Source organism: Alosa sapidissima, chromosome 8 (genome assembly GCF_018492685.1).
Source record: "Alosa sapidissima isolate fAloSap1 chromosome 8, fAloSap1.pri, whole genome shotgun sequence".
Taxonomy (NCBI): domain Eukaryota; kingdom Metazoa; phylum Chordata; class Actinopteri; order Clupeiformes; family Clupeidae; genus Alosa; species Alosa sapidissima.
Window position 1 is genome coordinate 19,008,270 of NC_055964.1, and position 19,462 is coordinate 19,027,731.

The 19,462-nt window shown below is 41.5% G+C and overlaps 4 protein-coding genes across 4 annotated transcripts; 3 read left to right on the forward strand and 1 right to left on the reverse strand.

Annotated features, from left to right (window-relative positions):
* The first annotated feature begins 295 nt into the window (after nucleotides 1-295).
* On the forward strand, nucleotides 296-5,206 carry ufd1l (ubiquitin recognition factor in ER associated degradation 1). Its single transcript, XM_042100430.1, has 12 exons — nucleotides 296-453; nucleotides 893-1,025; nucleotides 1,219-1,251; nucleotides 1,366-1,487; nucleotides 2,588-2,718; nucleotides 2,824-2,896; nucleotides 3,013-3,081; nucleotides 3,313-3,381; nucleotides 3,472-3,519; nucleotides 3,898-3,986; nucleotides 4,396-4,477; nucleotides 4,796-5,206. The coding sequence occupies exons 1-12, from the start codon at nucleotides 451-453 to the stop codon at nucleotides 4,868-4,870; spliced, it is 927 nt and encodes a 308-aa protein (XP_041956364.1). The 5' UTR covers nucleotides 296-450; the 3' UTR covers nucleotides 4,871-5,206.
* Nucleotides 5,207-5,462: 256 nt separating this feature from the next.
* c8h22orf39 (chromosome 8 C22orf39 homolog) lies at nucleotides 5,463-9,190 on the forward strand. The gene is made up of 3 exons (XM_042100433.1): nucleotides 5,463-5,644; nucleotides 6,473-6,640; nucleotides 8,220-9,190. The coding sequence occupies exons 1-3, from the start codon at nucleotides 5,621-5,623 to the stop codon at nucleotides 8,346-8,348; spliced, it is 321 nt and encodes a 106-aa protein (XP_041956367.1). The 5' UTR covers nucleotides 5,463-5,620; the 3' UTR covers nucleotides 8,349-9,190.
* A 4-nt stretch (nucleotides 9,191-9,194) lies between these two features.
* Nucleotides 9,195-10,975, reverse strand: mrpl40 (mitochondrial ribosomal protein L40). The gene is made up of 4 exons (XM_042100431.1): nucleotides 10,792-10,975; nucleotides 10,364-10,435; nucleotides 9,946-10,101; nucleotides 9,195-9,823 (listed from the first exon to the last, which is right to left on the reverse strand). Exons 1-4 carry the CDS (start codon nucleotides 10,851-10,853, stop codon nucleotides 9,514-9,516), a joined length of 600 nt encoding a protein of 199 aa, XP_041956365.1. The 5' UTR covers nucleotides 10,854-10,975; the 3' UTR covers nucleotides 9,195-9,513.
* A 193-nt stretch (nucleotides 10,976-11,168) lies between these two features.
* acaa2 (acetyl-CoA acyltransferase 2) lies at nucleotides 11,169-18,489 on the forward strand. Its single transcript, XM_042100429.1, has 10 exons — nucleotides 11,169-11,319; nucleotides 12,672-12,838; nucleotides 13,419-13,547; nucleotides 14,007-14,123; nucleotides 14,286-14,433; nucleotides 14,866-15,041; nucleotides 16,200-16,329; nucleotides 16,577-16,647; nucleotides 16,948-17,102; nucleotides 17,747-18,489. The coding sequence occupies exons 1-10, from the start codon at nucleotides 11,304-11,306 to the stop codon at nucleotides 17,829-17,831; spliced, it is 1,194 nt and encodes a 397-aa protein (XP_041956363.1). The 5' UTR covers nucleotides 11,169-11,303; the 3' UTR covers nucleotides 17,832-18,489.
* Nucleotides 18,490-19,462: the final 973 nt, after the last annotated feature.

Below are 19,462 nucleotides of genomic sequence, written 5' to 3' on the forward strand. Positions count from 1 at the left end.
ATCGAATTTCCGTTCTAAAAGACTAAATGACAAACACTAGACCAATAGAAAAGCTCTGGTTCTATCCAATCGGATACATCATGAGGCATCTTCCACCCCACCTCCATTATTTTATTCATTTTCAACACTGCACGTTTCAAGTTACAGTGAAGGCTAACCTTAGATGTATTGTATTACAGATGACAGGAGAAATTATTTCGAGTAGGATTAAATTATGGAAAAACCATAGACTGTAAAAGGGAAAAACTTGAATCCTCTCATATCATGGAACTCATGCACCGAGGTGCCGCCCTCTCTGTATTTTGATTGGTATTTTCGGGTTTGTTTTGCTGCTCCGTCACTTCCCTTGTGGTTGCATACACTTCCTGGAGATGATATAGCAGTCTGTGAAGTAGCAGTTGCTATTGTTGATCAGTATTGCTTAAGTTGCACAATTCATAGTTTGCAAATATGGTACGTACATGCATATATGCTCATTATTTACTTGTAATGATTCTTAACCATTGGTTGACTCGATGATTGTCTCGATAGATAAAGAATAATCAAGTTAACTCGCCACTGAAGTTACGGTGGCTAGCTAGTTGGTTGTTTTGCTGACAAACATACTTGATTGTGTACATATTTAAACAGGATAAATCAATGTATTCATATGGGCCACCGTAACTGCAACTAGAAAATATGTTGTCAATACATTTTGTTTTGTAAAGCAATCGCTTTATGTATTGAGGTCTGTGGTTTGATGCCCCACAGTAAGCAACCCATGTTGTTGAATTGGTGTCAAATATAGCCAGCCATCTAGCTTGGTTCCTAATATCCTGTCTGTCAACATGACCGTGAAAGGGTTTGTCTTTATGTTGATACGAAAGTAAATGTTGTCTTTCTCTCCACACAGTTTTCATTCAATATGTTTGACCATCCGATGCCTCGGGCCTTCCAGAATCGCTTCTCTACACAGTACCGCTGCTACTCTGTGTCCATGCTCGCGGGGCCTAATGACAGATCAGACGTGGAGAAGGGAGGAAAAAGTACACGGATTTAAATTCTCTGCATGCTCCTCTGTAAATCTAAGAGAATTTTTATCATTCAGGTTCCACTATAACCTCCCATGCATGCCAATCCAGTCTTTGGAATTACACAGTATGGTATGAATGAGTAGAGAAATGCAATTGTTTGTCTTTTGTATTGTACTTTAAAATCCACTTTTATTTCTCTTTTTAGTAATAATGCCTCCTTCAGCACTGGACCAGTTAAGTAAGTACTGCCAAGGAAAACCCATTTTATGCACATACAAATGATCATCCTTGCACACAAATAGCTTTGCTGCCATGCTCAATTGCCTATTTTTGTGATATCCCTCAAATCTAGGCAGGTTGAACATCACATATCCCATGCTGTTCAAACTGACCAATAAGAACTCAGACAGGATGACACACTGTGGAGTGCTCGAATTTGTGGCTGATGAGGGGATCTGCTACCTGCCGCATTGGGTAAGTCAGGATGATTTGTCATTCCTGCACAGAACATTGCACATGGCCAGCGATTGTATTGTGATTGTAATCCAGGAGCCTACACTTTATGCCAAATACAGCAAATTGGTCCCCGTGACCCTCTAGCTGTTTGATCTGTGTGTGTGTATTAAAGAAAACGAGAAACTGACTGACATAAACCAATCCAGCCAATCGACTAATTGCTTTAGTTAGTTACTAGTAGCATTGAAGGGATGGGTGCCATTTGGTTGGCTATGGAACTCAAACATCAATCACCTTTTCCTAATTACGGACTCTACCTTGAAGTTCTGGAAATTACATTGGAAGTGGAATTGTTGACAATTAATTGTATGACAAGATTTTGTTGACTTGTTGATGTAAGTATAGAAATGCAAATGCATGACTACTGTATACCTTGGCAACAACACACAGTGAAACATGAGGTCTAGGGGGAAAAACTGAGAATAGTGCTGTGTATAAGAATGAAAAGTTGAAAAGAAAAGGTAACACATCTTTACATCAATATCATCAGGCTTGGAAAAATCTTTGAAACGCAAACAATGATAGCAGCCGTGGCCTACTGGTTAGCACTTCGGACTTGTAACCGGAGGGTTGCCGGAACCCCGACCAGCAGGCCACGGCTGAAGTGCCCTTGAGCAAGGCACCTAACCCCTCACTGCTCCCCGAGCGCCGCTGTTGTTGCAGGCAGCTCACTGCGCCGGGATTAGTGTGTGCTTCACCTCACTGTGTTTTCACTGTGTGCAATGTGTTTCACTAATTCACAGATTGGGATAAATGCAGAGACCAAATTTCCCTCACGGGATCAAAAGAGTATATATACTTACTATACTTACTTATACAATGTCCATCTGAAATGCACCAGCGCTAACAACAGAGTGTTCAGCGCACCACTGTTTTTGTTGAAACATACATTTTTCTACATTTTGTTGGGGCTGAACACAACACACCTGGTGTGTGTTTTCTGTCTGTCTGTGTCTTGTTTTTTTACTGTGTGTGTGTGTGTGTGTGTGTGTGTGTGTGTGTGTGTGTGTGTGTGTGTGTGTGTGTGTGTGTGTGTGTGTTTTGATTTGGCCCAACAGATGATGCAGAACCTGCTGCTGGAGGAAGGGGGATTGGTACAGGTGGAGAGTGTGAACCTGATGGTGGCCACCTACTCCAAGTTCCAGCCACAGAGCCCTGACTTCCTGGACATCACAAATCCTAAAGCAGTGTATGTCATCTACATATTCATGTTTTGTTCAACATTATACTGTGTGTGTACGTGGCCGTGTGTGTACATAATCCATGTACAAATGTTTTCATTCTTTCTCTATAGGTTAGAAAATGCTCTGAGAAACTTTGCCTGTTTGACAACCGGTGATGTGATTGCTATAAACTACAATGAAAAGGTGACAGTCATTTGTAGTTTTGCAACAAATCCAACTGCAGAATTTTTACTAAGAACATATTTAAATTATGCATGTTCCATCAAATGAGACCGTATGTTTTACTTTTTTTCCCTCAGATCTATGAGCTCCGAGTTATGGAAACGAAACCTGACAAAGCTGTATCAATTATTGAGTGTGACATGAACGTGAGTGTTTAGCACAGCACAGAGAGGAAAATGCATCTATTCAGATGAATAACATACACTTATTAAATACAATATGACCTGTGTTAAATTTCATAGTGCTTTACTTGTACATATGTATGTGGGTTATTAAGCTATGAGTTGAGCTTAGTCATCTGCTGAGAACCTTTACATACAGTATGTGTAATCAGACCAGACCATGCTGAGGGCATGCATGTTGCTTTTTTATCTCAGGTGGATTTTGATGCCCCACTGGGATACAAAGAACCAGAGAGACATTCACATCATCATGAGGAACCTGCGGTATGAGCTTTTTGGAGAGCATTATTACTGTTTATAAAATTATACAACTTTTGTCTTTTCCTAAAATACTGTGTGTCGTATTATTTCTAGGAGGAAGACACAGATCCAAGCAACTATGAGATGGACCTAGGTTTCAGAGTAAGTATATCACTGGGCAATTCCACGGAAAATGGACTTTTTGTCACATCCATAACGCCAGTGAAATGCCTTGGCATTTGTATGATGTGAATGATCACATTAATTTTTTGTGCATTTTTTTTCTCATTTACATTCTTCAGCCAAAAATAGCAAATGCTCAAATTTCATGTAATCATTCACATCATACTACGATACCATCACATTTTATTGGTGTTTATGGATGTTACAAAAAATTTAATTTTCCATGGAATTGCCCTACTCCTACTTTAACTCAACATTAGTGAAATAGGAGTTGTAAAGTATAAATTACAGATTTGCTACTGTTGATCGCTGGCTCAGTTTGAATAATTTCATGAGGTGTTCTTCTGTGTGTCTCAGGCCTTTACAGGATCAGGCAACCGTCTGGATGGGAAGACGAAAGGCATCGAGCCCAGCCCTGCCCCCATTGACCCCAGTGACATCAAACGGTCAGAACCGGCCACAGAGGCTCACCGCACTGCTCAAACTCATCAACTACATGATGCAACAACATATTTTACATTATTTATATTTTAAATATAGACTTTGACACCCAAAGTCTCTGCTTTGGTATTGTGTACTAGGCAAAGGTATATGCCTTTGTAAAAAACTTCTGTCGGCTCTGTGGGTACTCACGCACACATATCTATCATTGTACTAATCTGGGTACCCAGAAGTTCGCATCATGCATCATTGTACATACCTATGGGATTTATATTATGTTATTTACAGTTACAGTATTTACAGTTTACAATGTTTAGTTCATGTTGTGGATGCTTTTCATGTGTGGGTCTACTTGCTGTATGTATTAAAGAGTTACAGTAATGCCTAATCTAAATCCAATCTATGCACCCACAGTGGGATCCCCAACTATGAGTTCAAACTCGGTCGCATCACATTCATGAGGAACTACCGGCCACAGGCACGCAGAATAGAGGAAGTGAGTAGGAGAGATGGGACTTGATGCTCATGCATGCACAGTTGCACACACACATCTCTTTTAGCAGATATTTGCCATGGGAAAGAGGATCAGATCAGAATGGCAGATGTCTTAATCAGTTAATGTCTGTGTGTAATACACTCCATGAAAAAAAATGACCAGTTGTAATGCACTCCATGAAAACTTACCAGCTTGTGTTCTGTTAAAAAAAAGTATCACCCCGTACTGTGTGATGCACAAGCAGGGGAAGAGGAATGTAGCACTAGTTGTTGGTAATCCATTACTCACATTATGTGGCTTTTGACTGTGTGTTTCCAGGACGACGCAGGAAACAATTTTATTGCGTTCTCTGGAGAAGGCCAGTCTCTGCGCAAGAAAGGTCGCAAGCCGTGAACAACAGACCAAACAATGCTCAAGTCGTTACAAATAAACAAACAAGCAAAGCTGATTTGGATCCATTTGCTTTTTCTCTTTCTTTACACTCTCCTTCCAGAACTGATGTTTTTTTTTTTTTTTTCTCAGATATGAGTGAGTGAAAGAACAAGGCATTGTGTAAATGCTTTTCTTTACGGTGGGGGTGACTTCTTGAATTTGTATAGAATAATTAAGTGTGGATATGGAGAAACTCTTTCAAACCATTGGTGTTGGTCATTTGTAAGACCAACATAAAACAAATGTTAATTTATAACATTCATTTAAAGAATTTCAATAAATTGTTTCCTCTAGTAATGTTTTGCATTCCTGTTATATGTTTAGAGAACGTGAGAGAATTTGGGGAGGGAATGAGGTATATTGGTATAAAAGATATCACCACCTGCACAACTTTTTAGTTGTACAGACCTGCATCTAAAATAACATCCCAATGACATATGACCACCTACACAGACACTGAAACATCCCCACCAAAATGATCTCATGACATTTAGACAGTTCTCTTCAATCCATGATCATTGTCGCAATGCAATCAGGTTGCAATCCATGGTTAAGAAGCACTAGCTGCGTAGGTAGGCTATCTGCCTAAATGCCACTCCTGAAAACGATACTCTTTTTCAAGCAACAAGTATAATTTTGAATAACGTTTCCATCGATGTGGAAAATATTAGTCGGAAGTTAAAACTTGATTCCGTTTTCAGATCACACGCAATGGCTGGGTCAGAGGCATGGAGGGTAAGCTTACTTAAGTCTGATTTCTGAAACTGTAACTCACTACTTTTATGTCCTCGTATAAATGCGGACTATATTGGTTTTCACATGTGCTCTTTTTTTCATCAGAGTTTGTGTCGGTGTTTAATCTTTATTGTTCAGGGCATATTGTATTTGTTTGCACGCTGTTAGCTATGTAGCATATGATAGCTTACTTGGTTGATGCTAGTTCGTTGAATGACATTAGAGGTCTTGTTTTGTGAGTTACTGCTAGCCATTACATTTGAGTCCTTACAACACCTATAGTGGCTCCATATTACACAGATCCTTTGTTTCGTATGAATAGTTGTATGTTAAACGCTAACGTCCTCCAATTGTGTATTCAAGCTAGTTAGCAGGCTAACGTTACTCATTGCCAAGCCAGCTATCTGTAACTTCTGTCAGTAAACCCACTTCACTCTAACGTTAGATAACCGTATTGACATAGTCAGGTGGAGAAGCCTCTCACTGACCTAGCAGCTAAACAAAAAGGAAAATTGATTATGGTTAATGACTATGTAGAGGCTATGAGGGCATTTGTTTAGGCCACGGAGAAACAGTAAACTATGAGTAATTCTCCGACTGAATGGAGGAGAATGTCTGCATATTTTCTTAAATATTTCCAGTTAAATAATGTAACACGTTTTATCCACTGTTGTGTACCAATTATTGTGTTGGTGAAAGGGTTTGATTGCGGTCAGGTCAGGAGGACACTGTAAGACTGTCCATGTCCAATACCTACATTCAGTGATATTCTTGACTATTTTCTTGAGACATTTGTGATTTGTCCCATTCTGCCTTGTCAATCCCCAGTCGCCTCGTACATGTGAAGACTACTGGAGTGAGTTCCGACACTGCAAGAGTCTGTGGAACCGCTTCCATCACTTCTACACCTTTGGCACTCATCCTGCTTGCAAGCAGTGGAAAGAGGACTACGCCAACTGCAAAGAATGGGAGAAGAGCCATAGCACACAAGCCCAGGTGAGCCCCAGAATTCTGGACATCAAAATAGTTTACAGAGCTTGCAAAAATGTATGTTGCAAAGGTTAAGTGTTTCTGTTTCCTCCCCTCCTATGGATTCCCCATCCACTGAATAAGTTAGATATAATTAATGAGGCATGTCAAAATAGACACATGCTTGAAAGTCTTTGTTAAATTACTTTTTACCTGTAGGGGAAGCGCATGTTAGACACATCAACCACACCCTCAACTTCAGGTGGCCAAGTGTGTACTGTGGCCTAAAAGCTATTTTGGGGAGTTTAATCAACAAATGATCGAAGTTTATTGAAATTAAAGGCCCAGTCAGTGGTTCCGCTAGCCTGGATGCCAGCCAAACTTAGTCCCGCCCACAACATTTGAGGTCGGGAAGTTCGGTCTGGCATTGCTCCATAGTGGAGCAACTATGCTCGCACCAGAGCTGTGCGGACCAATCAAATCGGGCTTTACGATGATGGACAGGTGAGCAACAGCGCCTCGTCTGAGCACGCTTAGGTTGATTATGTTTGCAACAAAAACGCTGTGGCTAGAAGGAGACAGATGGCTTCTAAGTCCCCATATGGAAAACAATATTATTTCAATGAGGTTTTATCACTGAAAACGATTATTTCTGAATGTGGGAAAACTCATGGTCTCACTTTCATCAAGGGAAAACAGCTTGTTGCATTGACATGTTGTTTCCTTGTTCGTTTGAAATCTCTGATTGACCACCTGTTCGAGGGATTTGCGACAGCCTTTCCCAGCTGTTTATAACATGTTTGTAGCATCAGTGTTCAACGGAATTATTTTTTAAAACGGAGGGGATATAGGCTATTAGTTTTTTCCTAAAAGCCTACCCTACTACGTATCTCTTAGATTTCGCTAATGAGTATTGTAGGAGATATTGACGGTACAATAACTTTTACCCCCCCCCCCCCCCCCCCCCCCCCCCCCCTGTATCGGTTGAAACACGCCCCATAATTATGTCCCAATAAAGCAGTATCAGACTCATATTCTGACTAGAATTTGAGTATGACAACGTCAGGCTATGATTGCGCATGAAGTTGCGTTTGTTTGGGTTTATGTATATAAACAGAAAAGCAGAAACTTTTTTCCAAAACAACGTACATCATATTTTGGACCAAGGACCAAACAAAACACACCTGAGAGGTAGCTTGTCTCAGTATTCCCAAAGAAACTCCATGTAGGGTGTTGTTTCTAGTTTTTGGAGCCTGTGCTGCCTACAGAGACCTTTTTTGCCCTTGAGCAAGGCACCTAACCCCTCACTGCTCCCCGAGTGCCGCTGTAGCAGGTAGCTCACTGCTCCGGGTTAGTGTGTGCTTCACCCACTCTGTGTTCACTGTGTGCTGTGTGTGTTTCACTAATTCACGTGAAATGTGATTTACGTGATTGGGTTAAATGCAGACCAAATTTCCCTCACGGGATCAAAAGAGTATATACACTTATACTTATACCATGTCCTCAAGCTAAGAGAAAAGAGTCTTAGAGAAGCCTGTAATCAAACAATACTGACATGATTATTCTGAAAATATTTCATGTCTGTCTTTCGCTTTCCGTCCTTTAGGATGCTCTGCAGGAGAGTGAGCGCCACCGTGTGGCAGAACAGAAAAAGTTCACCCCAGTGTGGGAGCTCAGGAAGGAGCCTCCTAAAGACTGGCACATGCCCCTCAATCAGGGCAAGGAGGACTCCTGAAACTGCCCCGCCAACACCCTCCCACTCGCATACAAATGCCCTTCAATACCTCATCTAGTCATCCTCCAGCCATACTCTTCTTTGTTCTAGTTAACTGGTGCTTGCCTAGAGGCCTCCACAAACATCCACAGGACTTGACATGTCTCATTCTGACACTCAGAAAGGGGATTAATTTACCCACTAGATGTGCATTTGGAATGGTACTTTTTGTGTGCAAAATGTTTTTCTGATACACATGTTGAAGAACTAACACTAGCTAATCCTTGTCCTAAAGGACAGACATGTATCTCCTTTATCTGTCTCCCACTCCTTTCTGACAGAATTGTGATTGTTGGCCTGGTAGAGTAAATTCTGCAGATTTAGGATTCACTGATGCCCCTTCTATTTATGCAGGGAACACCAGAAGGCTTTTAGAAATGGTCTGACCTGTGGGGATTAAGCCCTCAATTAGAATATTCTGTGAAGTGATGACATTTAGACATGAGATCAGATTCAGATTGACCCTACATCAGATCCTCTAATGCTCAGTAATTACATAACATTTGAAATGCAACTGTAATCTGTGGTTACCTCCTGCCCAGAAGGTGTCAGTTAAGGTATGTTGATAATGTGAATCATAAGTGTTCAGCATACAAGGTTCCAATACACAAATATGAATGTGAAGATCTGGTCAGATCTACTACACTTGAGATTTATGAAGCACAGACTGTGCTGTCGTCTCCAGTCATAAGAAAACCATACAAGATGGGGTGATCTTTTTTAATGGTTCACACAACACCTTATTTACAGCCCTAATGTTTTTTTCAAAAGCAAATGCATATCATATAAAAAGACACAAACTACATGTGATTTCTTTCAATTTAATCATCAAACATGAATGGTCATCTGGTTCACTTGATTAATACTTGAGTAGATCTTGAAAAATAAAAGTCCTGAATTTACTCCCAAGTTTCAACTAGTATGGAGAGAATCCAACACTCACATTCTGCATCCTTGTGTTCAAGAGACATTAAACAAAACAGTCCACTTCGTATTACACGTGTTATGCATAGCCAAGTTTTACAGGTCAACCTGAGCAACTGGCAATGGCATACCAGATACCAGAATACCCCAATACACACTGATGGGCACTGTGCAATGTGTAAAACAGCAACGCTTCATCTCCTCACTGTGTGTACACCTTGGTGATGTTATTGTACTTGCCCTCGGGGGCTTCATAGTTCTGAATGGGTGGTGTGTAGCTGGGCCCCTGGTGGGTGAAAGGGAGGAGGCCCATATCTGGCGCCAGGGCAGCCTGGTAAAGCTCCTCGGACTCCAGCCTGAGCTCCTCCAGGGCTTGCCTCTGGGCCTCCACAGCCCCGCTTATGGCGGCCATCTCGGCCTGGTGCTGGGCGTGCTTGTAGCGGGACCACTCCTTAAGCAGCAGCGCCCGTCGTTCACTCTCCTCGAACGCCAGCCGTGGCTCGCTGCGGACCCTTTGGGATGGGGGAACAGAAGGTTAAAGGTGCACTACCTACAAAAACAAAAAAGCCAGATGAAACCTGAAACACAACTAGTCATTTTACTAGCTATTTCATTTTACTCAACTCAACAGTACCTCATTTCATCAAAGCATTTGGCTGGTGTGATGAAGTCCTCAATAGGGATGAACTCAGGAGGGACTCTTTCTAGCTTCTTCAGTTTCTTCTTCAGTCGCTCTCGTGCCATCATCTCCCTCCGAGGGTCCACCTTCTTCTTCTTCTTGGGTTCGGCTCTGTAGTCGCACAAAATAAATTGACAGACTCAGATGTGAAATCAGCAACCCACTGTCCCCACACGTTCTTCCACATCAAAGTCAGGACTTTACAGTCCCAATTTCATGAAATCCAACGGTTGTCAAACATAAGAAAAATTACATCCGCTAATTTGAACATACAACTACTATATGACTGTCTATTGGTAACATCACCTCATACACAAACAATGCTCAAAGTCGAACATAGTTTATATAACAATGACTTATCTCTGACACTTACCTTAAAGGTGGCGAACTCTTCAGTGACAGCACAGATGCAAACCAGTGGTTACACCTAACGGAGGTGATAGCACTGCAACAAAGCCATGTGTGATGCAAATTATTAAATATTTATGTATGGTTAAACATAATAAAATTGATTGAGAAATCATATAACTTTAGGCTAATAATTATAGCTGGTTTGTCCTGCCAGGCTAAACAGCTAACGTTACATTAAGGCAGTTCAGCGAGATACACTTCATTACGTAGGCTAATGTATAGAAAAATACACATCATTTGGTAGTACCTCAAGATATTCAATCAAATTAAAATAGTTTAACAAATCAAATCTGGCCCATGCCTGGATGGTTAAACGGCTAACTGTAACGTTAGCTATAGATAGCAACGTTTCTTGACTAACCTAAGGGGATTTAAAACATCGCAACTTACCATGGCGTTGCATTCTGCCCGGACAGCAGCGTAGACACAACACGTGTAATTGATGTGGACATTATTTATTAACAAATGTATTAAAGTTGGCAAGCTTTCAACTTCATCACTGGCATCACACCATCCTGACATAGAGCATCCTGACCACCTTGAGCATTTCGGTCAGACGTGCATTGAGGCATAGAGTATATGCTTACTGTATTTCGTGAGTAGCAGATTCTGCAGAATGATATCGGTGAGTTGCAAAATCATTTGATTATTTAGACTATTACTTGCAATACAAAAGGTGTATATTTGATAGATAAAAATTGAAGTTATAAGTGCAGTGTTTTTGTACAAATGTGGAGCGCCGATAATTTGTCGAATGTTATTATTCATAAAGTAAGATACGAGTTATCTGGGTGAAGGGTCTTTCTGCTAAACGCAGATGTGCCAAACTAGAGAAAAGGCTAACCCACACACTGCCACTACAGTGAATACAACTGACCTTCGTGGACTTGAACTGAAACACCATGTCACTCCTGAGAGGTAATGAAATGTTTTGCGTTTTGGCTCGATATCAGGAAAAGGCTCTGTCAAAACACAAGTTGCATAACTTTTTGAAAACGCTTTCTGCCGTTTTCAAAGTTCTGGCTTGTATCAGACGGGTGTCTGGGTGGAAGCTTGCTTGACTGAGGTTTGAATGAACGTGCAATCAGTTATGATTTTATTTTATTATAGCAAAGCTGTCATGAAGAAACATTATGCCATTCACTCAAACCTTGTGAAGTTAGCAACAGTCTGAACTGAAACGTTTTCTCTTCAATGTAATCAACAGCTGTTGAAATATTTCATGCAAGTTATGGTTATGTAATGTTAACGTAGTAATTTATCTTGTCTTGCAGGGTTACTTGTTATGCTACTTATAAACCCTAGCTCGTCTAGATGGGAAAACTCATTTACTAACGTTAAACCTTACCTCTCTGCTTACTTGTGAAGCACTTTGGGTCAACTCCTGTTGTTTTTAAATGTGCTATACCAATAAGGTGACTTGACTTGATGCAGGCAAGGCGACATTTGGGGTCCTATTAAAGAATCTATAATGTCCCACACCCAATTGTGGTCTGTGAAGGCCCTTTGTCAATGCAGGGCCCTAGGAATTGTCCTACCCCTACATCTATCTTCTATTTATAGTGTCAGCCCCTGACCTGTCATTGTGGTGTTTTGTAGTGTAATGTCTTGACCGTGTCATGCCCTTTTGTGGAAATGTAAGTGTGGAGAGATATAGGCCCATGAAATAGGTCTTGGACCCTAATTTAAGTGCTGGCCAAAGCGCAAAGTCAGTCTATGAGAAACTATGGAATCATGTGGCGTGAGACAGCTTTTAGCTGACTCACCACTACTCACCACTATTTGTGCATAGCATATTTCTCTCTAGACTTTAGAATTTGCCCTTTGCCCAGCATTTAATACAGTAACAGTGACTGCATTGTTTAGGTGATGTCACAGCTGTGGAACCAACTCAACCAAAATTATGGCTTACCGTACATTGTTAAGTGATGTAGGCCGTTGCAATGAATGTGATAGCAGCTGTTTCAGCCTCTCTGTTTGTACTGCATTTATCTATGCAATGGCCTCCTGTGAAACTTACTCCATCAGTGCACAAAACTTGTGATAATGCAAGACCCCAGCCTCCAGTAATAATTGCAAAGAACTATAAGGAGTATGATAATGAGGAATTGATTTTGTTATAGTAATCCTACATCTTACAGTAGGAAAGAATATTTCTTATAAAAGTTACGGTGTAACAAACTACCCATAATGTATTCCTTGGTGTGTGTGTGTGTGTGTGTGTGTGTGTGTGTGTGTGTGTGTGTGTGTCTCCACATTTTCCCCTTCAGGTGTGTTCATTGTGTCTGCAAAGCGGACCCCGTTTGGCACGTATGGGGGGGTGCTGAAGGACCACAGTGCCACAGACCTGGCTGAGCATGCAGCCAAAGCCGCACTGGCTGCTGGGAATGTCGCCCCAGAGCTTGTCAACAGCGTCATCATGGGAAATGTCATGCAGGTGGGCTGACCTGTCTCTTCCACCACATAGTTAGCTCTGTGAAGAACCATAGTCCACCACTGACCTGTAGCGGTCAATACTATAGGCCTGCAACCTTGTCTCTTGTGCTGGCAAAGTATGTATAGAATAACACTTGAGATAACCCTGTAGGGTTTTACGCAGGCTATGCGCAGACATGTTGGGCTAACATCCCAGGTTAGGTTGATGCCACAATCTTGCACGTGTGTGGGGTGTGGTGAGTGGAGGTGGTGGTTACAATAGCAATATGATTGTGTAAAATCTTTAATCATAACAACTTGTATTGTGTGTGTGTGTGTGTGTCCGCGAGAGGACTCATTGTATTAAATCTTATGGTATGTTTAATGGTACCTTTAGATCTTATGTTATGCTACGATAAAACTGTATTATGTAAATATATAGTATGTTGTACATTATTATTATATAATGACATAACTATCTAAAACCTCAAAAGTGAGTCTTAAAGTGCATTTTTCACATTGCATTAGAACTGGTTTATTCTGTTCAGCTGTATGTGAAGATGTACAGTCTGTCGTCTTATGGAACTGTGTAACTCCACCAGAGCTCACCAGATGCCCCCTACATTGCACGGCATGTGGGTCTGCGCTGTGGGGTGCCCATTCCAGTGCCCGCGCTCACAGTCAACCGCCTGTGTGGCTCTGGCTTCCAGTCCATTATCAACGGAGCTCAGGTGGGAACACACACACACACACACACACACACACACATGTATATACACATAATACATCCACATAAATATACAAAAAAACAACATTAACTAAACAGAGTACATGTATGTATGGGCACATGATGGAGGTATGATTAGACCTCTGAAGTTCGGAATGTGAAGATGGCACACTTTGATCTTTGCTACCCCAGAGCTAACTTACAATGCAACTTGCCATAGGTAGTTAGCTTCAATTAACACTCGGATCTCCTTATATGGTCAAAGGTGGCAGCTTTGGTTCCTTTTTGTAGGCAAACTTCAGAGGTCTATTAGACATTCACAAAGAGTGCCACCTTGTGGACAATATGCACTAGAGTGGAAAATGCATTTGTGACATCCTAAGGGCCAGAGTGTGTGTTGTGAAATGTTGTGTATTTACTGATGGTCTGTTTTTTAATGTGTGTCTTTGTGTGGACATCACAGGAGATCTGTCTAAAGGAGTCTGAGGTGGTTCTTTGTGGTGGTTCTGAAAGCATGAGCCAGGCACCCTACGCTGTCAGGAACATCCGCTTCGGAACCAGATTTGGCTTTGACCTCAAGGTGCTTCTTTCTGACACACACACTTTCCAAGAAGTCCCATGATGGGAGCTGTGCACACTGAGCTTACCATTCAGTGTTGCATGAAAACTGTTGTGGAAAGAAACTTAAAAAAACTTGTGTGTGTGTTTGTGTGTGTGTGTGTGTGTGTGTGTGTGTGTGTAGCTGGAAGACACACTGTGGGCAGGGCTGACAGATCTCCACGTAAAAATCCCCATGGGCATCACAGCTGAGAACCTGGCAGAGAAGTACGAGATCTCCAGAGAGGACTGTGACAAGTATGCCTACCAGACCCAGCAGAGGTGGAAGGCTGGTGAGTCCTCTCACACACACATACACACAATCGCACACGCACACACACACACACACACACACACACACACACACACACACACACACACACACACACCACACAAACACACATCTGTGCCTAACACACACATGCTACATTTGATCATAAAACAATCAAAGTCTATCAAGAAACAAGATCTCATATACAGTGTTGCATGGCTGACAACACAAAAAGTTCTGTATTTTTATCATCTTATGTAGTTATGTTTTATTTTTTTTATTTATTTGTTTTAATATGATGATTATTATGATATAGCCATAGGTACTGATGTTATACTGAAAGATAAAAAATATCTGTTCTCTCCTAGCCCATGAGGCAGGCCACTATTTAGGTGAGATAAGTGATGGAAATATAGTTTTTATTAGATAGTTGTATGTTTTTCTCTCTCTCCAGCTCATGAAGCAGGCCACTACACTGCTGAGATTGCACCCATCGATGTGAAGGCTAAGAAGGGCAAGGTGCCCATGACTCAGGATGAGCATCCCCGGCCCCAGACCACCCTGGAGCAGATGGCCAAACTGGCCCCTGTCTTCAAGAAGGGGGGCACCGTCACAGCTGCCAACGCATCGGTGAGTCTGACCGCCACACTTAAACAATGACTACGTTTCCATGCACACCATATTCAGGTTTTATTCGGAATAATCACAATATTATGATTGCTCATATTAGTCATGTAAACACCTTATTCCAGCTGCCATGACCCGAATAAGGTCAGATTCTGAATGATAAAAAACGGAATAACACCACAAGCATATGCCTCTTTTAACCTGATTATTGTGGCATGGAAATGCATTAGTTGGAAAAATGCCCATTTCAAAATATTAAATTCCATGTGCGCAAGTTCATGCAAGAAATTTTGTTAGCTTGTTTTGATGCCCTCTATGGTAAACATAGCGGAAAGTGTGGCAAAAAGTCTGCTCTTCTAGAGTGAAGACAAGGTAAATTTATGTATTAAAACCTGAAACTTTAAATGTCAAGATGGAATTTATCGATAGGTGAAAGCAAACTGCATAAGGGAGACTTTATTGTTGATGTCAGACATGATAATCATCCAAAACATCTTGCATCTTGATCGTGCTGTGCCCTGATTCAGTGCAGCGCGCTGCGCTGACTCTGCTTACTCTGTCTCTGGTCCTGCGCTGTGCTGTGTGCGAGGGGGAGTGGCTACAGTAGAGCGGAGAAAGCCAATGTGTGCTTCTTTTACCGATATATTGAACGATATCTTTTACATTTCTTGTCCAAACAACCTCAAACTTAGCACAGCACTTACTCGTGCCTGTAGCAAGATACCTGCCACGTTTGAAATCAATCGGACCATTGGTTCGAGAGAGATGCGAATAATAGACAGTACTAGATACTAATAATAGACTGTATGTCAGTATATACTGAATTTCAAGTTAGTCAAGTTGATCCCTGGTGATTTTTAGCCCTGCTTTTAGCAACCCTTATATTTGACCTCTAAAAGAAACCTCCGACAAACTGAACTATCTTACACAAGATAAGTGTGCAATACATATTTATTTTGTTGAACATCATCATAGTTTCCTTTGTTGTTATAACTAAATATGAGACTTATGATAATGACCTAATCAAAGTGTTTTCTGAATATTTGAATGTTTTGGAAAAACAAAATGTTTTGCTTAGAGGAGTGAATTGAGTATCACTAGATGGTTCTTTCCGATGCAGTGGGTAAGTGGCCTATTAACTGTTACCCTTATCCTTCTCAGGGCGTGTCTGATGGTGCTGCTGCTGTGGTGATAGCCAGTGAGGATGCAGTGAAGGAGCACAAGCTCAAGCCATTGGCCAGGATTGTAGCCTATCACGCTTCAGGCTGTGACCCCAGCATCATGGGAATTGGTAAGGCAGCAAAGCTCCATGTGTGAATCTAATATCATCGTTCTCCATCATCAGTCCTTGTATGTCAGACACAAATATACTCATCAAACACAAACGCACATGTGAGCTCTCTGATCTTTTGAAAGGCCTTTAAAATCAGTGCCTGTGTTATCTACTTTCATAAAGATTAAAAATGATAATAACTATTAGGGTCTGTCTGCATTGCGCCTTCATATATCTAAAGACTACGTATTCCATGTCTCCTAAGGGCCAGTACCAGCTATCACAGAAGCCCTCAAGAAAGCAGGGCTTTCATTGAAGGACATGGATCTAGTGGAGGTACTGTATGGCTCTAGCAAAAAACATACTCAGTGAACACTGCATATTGCTGAATCAACTTATTATACTTGAACATAAGTATCTTATAGGCTGACTATATTATAGATAATGTATACTATGTAAACATATACATGTAGGTGATGCACATACAGTGATATAGACACTTCATGTAATACCCGCAGAAGTCATATGCTGTGTATCTTTAACTGTGTAAGCATCTTCCTTTCACAAAACTAGGAAATTATGTCATACAACCCTGCTCTGTGGCTGGTTTGTGGCTCACTGTGTGGGTTTCCTCAGGTGAACGAGGCGTTTGCTCCTCAATACCTGTCCGTTGCCAAGGCGCTTGGGCTGGATCCTGAGAAGAGCAATGTGAACGGTGGAGCCATCGCCATCGGACACCCGCTAGGAGCGTCAGGAGCACGCATCACAGCTCACCTGGTCCATGAGCTCAGGTACACACATACACACACACACATCAGAGCACCTCTGCATACATGTTCAGGTATACGTGCAAGCACACACATGCACACGCTTGCAGGGACCACAGCTGGCAATTATAATACAGCTCACCTGGCATTCAGAACACAGCTGTCCATACCCACACACACACACAACACCGACCAGTAGGCACGGCTGACGTGCCCTTGAGCAAGGCACCTAACCCCTCACTGCTCCCCGAGCGCCGCTGTTGTTGCAGGCAGCTCACTGCGCCAGGATGTGTGTGCTTCACCTGTGTGCTGAGTGTGTTTCACTAATTCACGGATTGGGATAAATGCAGAGACCAAATTTCCCTCAAGAGTATATATACTTATACACATAAAGCATTGAGCCGTAGTGTAATAAAACTGTCCCACTTCACTTAATTTATTTGGATTAGCCTATGTGCCACTTTTATTCATGTGGTGTAGTGCTTTCAGGTTTGAGCTTTGTCTGACAGATGAAGGTGAAGAAGGTTTATATTAATTTTCACATCCCACAACAGACGTGCAATGGCAATTACTCAGTTATCTTGTCCAGCTAGTCTGCATAGTACAGCATATCTGATAGAATGGTGATTTGGAGTGATGTCATCTAACCCAGTGAACTTTGACCCTAGGCGGCGAGGAGGGAAGTATGCAGTGGGCTCCGCCTGCATTGGAGGTGGCCAGGGCATCGCCATCATCTTGGAGAACACCCAGTGAAGACACACACACACACACACACTCAAAACAACCTTAATCGGGAAGACGTATCAAATACACACAAGCACTTAGAAACACAGGGCAATGTCTCTGAAATCAGCCTACACATGAGGTAGACCCAAGGAAAAGCATAAAGAACAAACTGCAAACGACCCGAGCTGTGACTTGCATTGACTTGAATGCAGAGGTAATATTTATAGGATTGTTGGTAGCTGTCTTTTGCTCCCATAGTGTGCCTCTAACTAACTCAGTCAGGTCTGTGCAAAGGACAGGAGAATGTACTGTACGGTGATGAGGATGCCTTGCAGACACCAAGGGCATTTGGTCCCTTTTGTGTACTTGTGCTGAAGATGCTGGTGTTACACAATGCAGATTACACAACGTTGTGTCTTTATTGTAGCATTTTGTTGCCTCCTGATTGCATTATGTAACACCCATCCAGCCTTTTCTAAGCCTTCAACTGACTGGTAGTCTCTCTCTCTCTCTCTCTCTCTCTCTTTCTTTCTTTCTTTCTTTCTTTCTTTCTTTCTTTCTTTCTTTCTCCATGTGTCTTCGTTCACTCCCATTGATACACTCTATATGTGACAGGCTATGACTGTTCATTCATGTTTTGTTAAGAATTACAACTATCAATAAAGTTTGTGTTCATACTGCCTTATTTACCTGTGTCCATAGTCCCTTGTGTTACACCACCTGCTTTTCTATTCAGGAATGCTTGGATTTTGATCATGACCTCCTGTGCCATTGTGTATATTCTTGCAAAATACTTTATTATTCATAGACTTCCTCATTGGGAGGCTTTAGGCTGAATTATTCCAGCTCTCTCATCATGACCACAGCCATTCCTCAAGGCTGTGTTCTCAGCCCAATACTGTTCCTCATCTCATTTGTAACAGTTGTTTGCCTGCTCACTGGAGATGGCGTGGTCAGAATTAAATTTAGGCTAAATCTTTCACTTTGGCCTATAGCATACTGGATCTGTTCCCTGCTATCTTAATTAATTCAATGATCAAGATATATATATCCCCACTGCGGTCTTCTGATGAATGTCTGTTGTGTCGACTAGCCATAAACGCTATGGTGAAATTCAAGACTCTTTTCCTCAGTGGTTCCATGTTGGTGGGATGAGTTGCCCAGTGCTCTCTGTTCCTGTGATAGTTTTGGGTCTTTCAAGAGGGGTCTTAAGGCATATCTGTTCAACATGCACTTAGTATATTAAGTGTTTCTTATGCGTTATGATTTGTATATAATAGTCTTTGTTCATTAGGCTATTGATTGAATTGACGTTGTTTATTATTGCTATTCTCCTTAATCTAGTCTTACCAATTTTTTAATTGTTTACTGTTTCTTTTTAACTATTGTATTGTTGTTATTTGTATTTGCATTGGACAAAAGGGTCTGCCAAATCCTATAACCATAACCATATGGAGGTGTCACGCCTTATCACACAGAAAGAGGTCAACATTCTCACACTGAACATGACCAAAACCAAGGATGTGGAGGGCATCATTTAAAAATGTGTATTTATTTGGGGGGCGGGGATCCAAGCAGGGAAAAGAATACAGCATGTCAGGTAAAAAAATAAAAATTCAAAGCTGAAATGGAAAGAAGAATCTATGAGCTTTTAAATG